At 42.6% G+C, this 6,000-nt stretch overlaps 1 protein-coding gene across 1 annotated transcript in view; it reads right to left on the minus strand.

The window, feature by feature from the left end:
• VCPIP1 (valosin containing protein interacting protein 1) overlaps nt 1–5,544 on the minus strand; it is a 29,162-nt gene extending 23,618 nt beyond the window's left edge. The window contains exon 1 of the mRNA XM_079101741.1: nt 2,563–5,544. Coding sequence (XP_078957867.1) covers nt 2,563–5,275 — 2,713 coding nt within the window. The 5' untranslated portion in view covers nt 5,276–5,544. The remainder of the gene's footprint in view (nt 1–2,562) is intronic.
• Nucleotides 5,545–6,000: the final 456 nt, after the last annotated feature.

Raw genomic sequence — 6,000 nt, forward strand, 5'->3', positions numbered from 1 at the left:
CATCTTTACATTCAAATTTTGGGTTGACAGTCGAAGTAGAAGATATAAAGAAACTTGAGGACTTGAGGACAGCAACATAAATATTACAGGTGAAGAGGCAAGGGATCAGAACAGAAAGATTATCTTAGTGAACTCATAACAATTCATGGTCTACTTCTCAGATTTTCAGGTCCAGGAAGCTCACACCAAATTCAAAAAAAGGCAACTGATTATAAGACAGAATAATATTTTAATAATTTTCATTATGAAATATGGTATCCTGCTGCTCCGATATTTAAAACTTCTGATCATATCCCAACCCACGCCAATTTATTAATCCACCATGGAGAACACAGAATTCTAAATGAATATAATTCTGTACTCTTTCCTGTACATCACAATTTATTATCAGGAAACTAAGTGAATAAGAATAAATCCTTCATGATTACACACAATCAGGTTAAGAGACTGAGATCTCTTAGAGGCCGTGGCAGGACTTATAAAATATTACTGCCCCTTAGCAAAGATTACCTTGCTAGTTACCAGAATTATCATGAACCCCAGATGATGTATCTTTTTCCTTTGTACAGCAGTGTATAAACATTGCCAAATTCTGCTTTTCAGACTCTTTTTCAATGTTCAGTGCTGACCATCCATTTCATTTCTGCAGATACAGCCTTTCTTTAGATGTGTTAATGTCACCTATTGAATTCAATCAAAAAAACATTTTGAAGTGCCTACTACCTGCTGGGCAATATAGTAGGTACTGAATATACAAGGTTACAAAAGATATGAGCCACATTCTCAAGAGTTCACATTTTATTCAGGAAGACTATCTCTTCCCCATTTTGACCAGGGAGATTGCCAGTCTTTTAAATTGCCTTCTGCATGTATATAATTTTATCCATTTTTTTATGGGTGCTATTTAAATTTTTTTAGAATTCTGGGAATACTTCACCATTGCCCTTACATACAAACTGCAATGGGTATTTTATATAAAGAGGCAACTGATGTATCGGGGAATTAAGTTTGCCTGAAATCACTAAGTTAATAAGTAGTGGAGCCAAGATTCAAATTCTAGGTCTGACTCCAAAGATCACATCATCTTTCCTCTATTCCCACGCAGCTTCTAAGAAACTAAAAACTCTTAAAAGATAGAAATATGTAAACGGCCTAGGACAATTCCTGACATATACTCCAATTCAATTACTATGTCTACCAAACTAAAATGAACTTTATAAAGTTATAAATTTGTGCAGAGTTTTAAGCTCTCCCATTAACTACTAGGTCCCCAAATTTAATAATCCATGAATAAAAATCTTCACTACAACAGGTCAAGGCCCAATTCACTGCTATTTAGCACTCTTAGAAAACACAATCAAAACCCAGATCACCTTTCTAATTGAAAGCTCTAATTTCAGCAAAAATAAGATCCCTCTAACATCTAACATGTTTAGATTTTACTTCATCTGTTAAAAGACTTAGTTAAGCATATTAACAATAACTTAAAAACAACGACTAAGCAAATAAAGATAATGTTAAAAGTGCACCACGGGGGGGAGGGAGGGGTTAGTGTTAGGGTTAAAGTTAGGGTTAGGGAGGGGGGCAAGAATGGAGGAAGGAAGAAGGAAGGTCTGTAGAGAGGGAAAAGAGGGGTGGGAGGGGTGGGGGGAAGGGAAAAAATAATAGAATGAATCAAACAACAATACCCTATGTAAATTTATGATTACACAAATGGTATGCCTTTACGCCATGTACAAACAGAGAAACAACATGTATCCCATTTGTTTATAATTAAAAAATAAATAAATAAAAAATAAAGGATAGCTCATTATAGTACATGAGATTTTTAAGAGAAAAAAAAAAAAGTGCACCACTGTACAGTATCCCACATCATTTCAAGCTTTAAATAACATATTTGGATAATATTTTCCTTTATGTTACATTATTAAAAAGAAATACTTCTTAACCCCATTAACATCTATCTGTTTATGTTTTTCATGAGCTATAACAGTTCATTATAATAGATTCGCTAAACACTAAAATTACCTAAACACAAATCCTATGTACACATAAGAAAACTGTAATGAATTAGGAAAGAGAGAACAGGAAATGGAGGAGAGAGACTATTAGATGGGAGTGCAGCAAGAATAAACACCAGAAACTGCAATTCATCAAGCAGGAAGTCCTGAAGTCACATGACAGGCAGGAAAATGAAATTTAAAAATAAATGAAAAATGAGCAAGATGGAAAGGCCAAACAGAGCTTAGGGAAAAAAAATGAAAAGGCTTTAAGTAGATACATTAAAAATCTGTTTTTTAAAAAGAAAAACCATTGTAAAGTAAGATATATTGAAATAACCTGATGACAGCTGAGGAAATACTTTTGCTTTGTAGCTGTTTTCCTAAAAGTCACTCAATAATCACATTAAACATCTACTGTCAAAACCACTAAACGATTTTCTCTGAAAATATATAATCAAGTATTTACAGTGACCACAGGGCTTTTTTTCCTCCAAAGAAACAGAAAAACTCAAGTGTATTATATAATTAAGAAACACCATTTGAGTTAAATTGATCTTACCCATTAATGTTGCCAAAAGACATAAGGAGTACATCTCCTTGTCAGCTTGCTCCTGAAGTTCCTTAGATGACAGTTTACCAGTAACAGCAATCTCTTCTTGTTTCACAGTGTGGGCAGAATGCGCTGCAGCGGACTGACCACCTTCTGCTTTGCTTTTGAGAATCTCTATTGTAATTCTGTCACCATGCTGTAAAGGAACTGGCTCCTTTTCCATTCCTGCCTGTGGTGGCATTAACTCTTTAGGAGGAAAGCCATAGCGAATACACTGTAAATATGGAGGAATGTTGAATTCTCTGGCTATACTTTCTTGAAGTTCATAAAAGGTTGTTGAAGACTTAAGTGTAACCATGGACTGTCGTCCATCGTTAGTTGTTATTCGAATCTTCTTCTCCTTAGAAGTTGTAGGTGAATAGGGAGCCTTGGTAGGGGTGGCAGGTGCAGAGGATGGCCCATCACGAATGGCACTGGGAGAAACAGTTCTGGGCTGCCCCTTTTGTTCTTGTTTTAACTTTTCTGTTTTGCGTTTCTGCATTGCAGAAGCCTGTTCCGTAATATTCTGTTGAATAGTTCTTTCAGTTTTACTCATGTTTAACTCTTCCTTGTGCAAAGTTTTTGTTTTCTGTCCAGTAAGAATTATTTTAGTTGGAAGCTGAGATTCTGATTCTTGTCCTTGCACATCTCCAACTCTTTGGGCATGAGCACCATCTATATTTACAGGAGTATAATCATCAGGATTCTTTTTGGCAGTCTGATGCAATATGGTGTGGACAACTTTCTGAACTAGTATTTCACTCCCAAATTCACCTGGAAAGTGCTTGGTAACAAGTTTCATTGCAACATCATAAACATTACTATTCAAAGATGGATCACTTTCATACTGGAACCAGTACACTGTTTCTCTGACCACTCTTCCTCCCCATTCCAAAGTGATAGGGAAAGCTTCTGGTAGATTGTCATACTCTTTACCATCCCAAAAGTGTTTGAATCCACAACCACATTTGCCACCAGTGGACCTAGAATTAGTTCTGTCTCCATCCAAATACACAATAGATCCATCTCCTCTGACTCTTCGCACAGATGTGCCATGGCACCAATTACAAGCTGTTAGGTTACTCAATCCATAGTCTGGTACCAGAACATCTTTCACTGAATCATATGAGCAAACCAAATTGTTCAAGGGAAAGCTATAATTTTTGTCAGGCCTCAGCTGTCCATGAGTACTTTTTGCCAAGTTATACAGTTTCCCTCCTGGAGCCAACCACTCTGGAGGAACATGAAGTTCAGAAAGGGCACCACAGAGCAAACATTTGTGAAGGCGATTATCCATTACTGCTTTTTTAGCAGCTGCTGTAACCTCTTCAGGCTGAACTCCTATCACTCCAGTCCTTCTATAGAAATACTGATGGACATCAGCAACCAAACTAGGATGGATACCATGTTTATCCATAAAGACTTCTTCCATAGCAGCAACAAGCCTAAGTAAGTATTTATCTTGCAAACTTCTGTCTCCTCCAATAACACAACCACCATCTTCCTCGAGTTTGATGTACTTTTTAATAAGGTCCTGAGGCACACCCCATGCTTTAGGAAGCAAATTCATAGGCAGTTTGGGCAAAGCTGCCCCTTTTATGCCTACCAAGGGGATATAATGGTTTCTACCAGAGCTACTCCATGCAATACAGATTGGTTTGTTCAAATGACCATCTCTTCCAGTACACTTCTCTGCAGGTATGAGCCCAGGCAAAAAGGTGGCTGAATAATCACCAGAGCTTCTCATGCCGCTAAGGGAATCTAAAAGAATTATGGGACGATGCAACACATTAGCGAGGCCAAATATGTGGATGTTTCTCAGACCTAAGGGAACACCCTCAGGCGGCACAAACAGAGGGTCACACTCATTGATAATGTCCTCCCACTCAGCGGCATCGATAAAGTCATGAAACAGGGCTTGATATCGCGCCAGGTGTTGCTGAAAGTGCTGTTTTAGATTCTCTCTCAGGGCATGCCAGAAGAGCTCCCGGCCTACTAGAGCTCGAGACACAGCATGCACCAGGCAGTGTCCATCCCCGTCCACATGCACTGGAATGAGGCATTCCTGACTTTTATTGGCTCGTTTGATATCTTCAAGAGTGTCATGCAAATATAGAAGGCTTCCGGATCGGTCCTTGCCGTAGCCCACCGTGTTAACGTGCTCCGGTTCTATGAGGAAAGCACGGTCACCCAGTAAAGCGCAATCGAATAGTTCACCCTGGTTCATGTCCCGGAGAAGCTTGGCCCGGCCTGTCTGTTTGTCCATTCCATAGCGAGCTAATATGGGCGACAACAATTTGCAGTGGTAGTTAGAAAGGCCCATCACCTTTACCAGTTCCGTGTTCTTTTTGGGTGCCCCCGTCACCCCAAGCAGCGCGTTCCGCAGCAGGTTGTGCAGCACTACGTCCGGATCGGTCACCTCCTCCACCCCCAGCAGCTGTTGCTGCTCGTGCCGCTGTCCGCACTCGGTACACTCGATGCTGACAGTACCGGAGGCCGGGAAGAACAGACGCGCCTGGCACTTCGGATCCGGGCAGCTCCCGGAAAGGATTCTCCGGTCTCTCCGCTTCGAGAGCCCCCCCGGAGCAGCTGCCGCCGCCGCCGCCAGAGACGACGGAGTCTGCGGAGCCTCAGGGGGAGGAGGTGGCGGCGGCAGCGGAGGCGGCGGCGGCGGCTGAGACATAGCTCTCGGCTCTCGTGTCTCGCTCCGCGTCCCAAGCGACCCTCAAGGGCTCATAGCCTAGACCCCACTGGCCCCGACTCGATCTAGTCCAGGCCCAGGACGAATCAGTTTCCTTTCCCTACCAGCTCCTCCTCCTCCTAATCGAAGGCGGAAGCGCCGGACGTTGTTTCTCTTCTTACTTCTCACTGCCGTAGCCGTTGCCCCGAACGTAACGGCCACCACCCCACCCCGCACTCAACACTCACTCACTCTCGCTCTCTCCGCCTCAGACAGACATACACGCCCTCCCTGAGAGTGCGCAGGCGCAGCTTCCGCTCTGCCCTCTGGGAATTAGAGTCTTCCGGCCGCTCTTGGCCATCGAGTGTTAGGATCTTTCTTTCAGAAGGAACTACAAATACCGTGATGCCACGCGGATCAGCGCCCACGGAGAGGAGGAAGAGGAAGGCAATAGGAAGGGGGCAAAGAGGAAGATGTTGTCTCGCATGGCCTGCCGGGAGTTATAGTTTTAACTGGATCTCCTTTGTGGTCTTCCCCACTCTACTGGCCTAGGCGAGAGTCAGAAAGACCACATTTCCTAGGGTTCCCCGCGGTTCGTCCTGCCGCACTTCCTCTTTGGGCAGAGGGGAGGATGCAGGGAAGCCTGGTAAAAGCAGAGTTTAAAGGAGCGGGTGTTGAAGCCAGCGGTGTGCAGTTCACGACTACTAGAAGGGGAGGGAGGTGGAAAG

Source organism: Sciurus vulgaris (genome assembly GCF_902686455.1).
Source record: "Sciurus vulgaris genome assembly, chromosome: 1".
Classification (NCBI taxonomy): domain Eukaryota; kingdom Metazoa; phylum Chordata; class Mammalia; order Rodentia; family Sciuridae; genus Sciurus; species Sciurus vulgaris.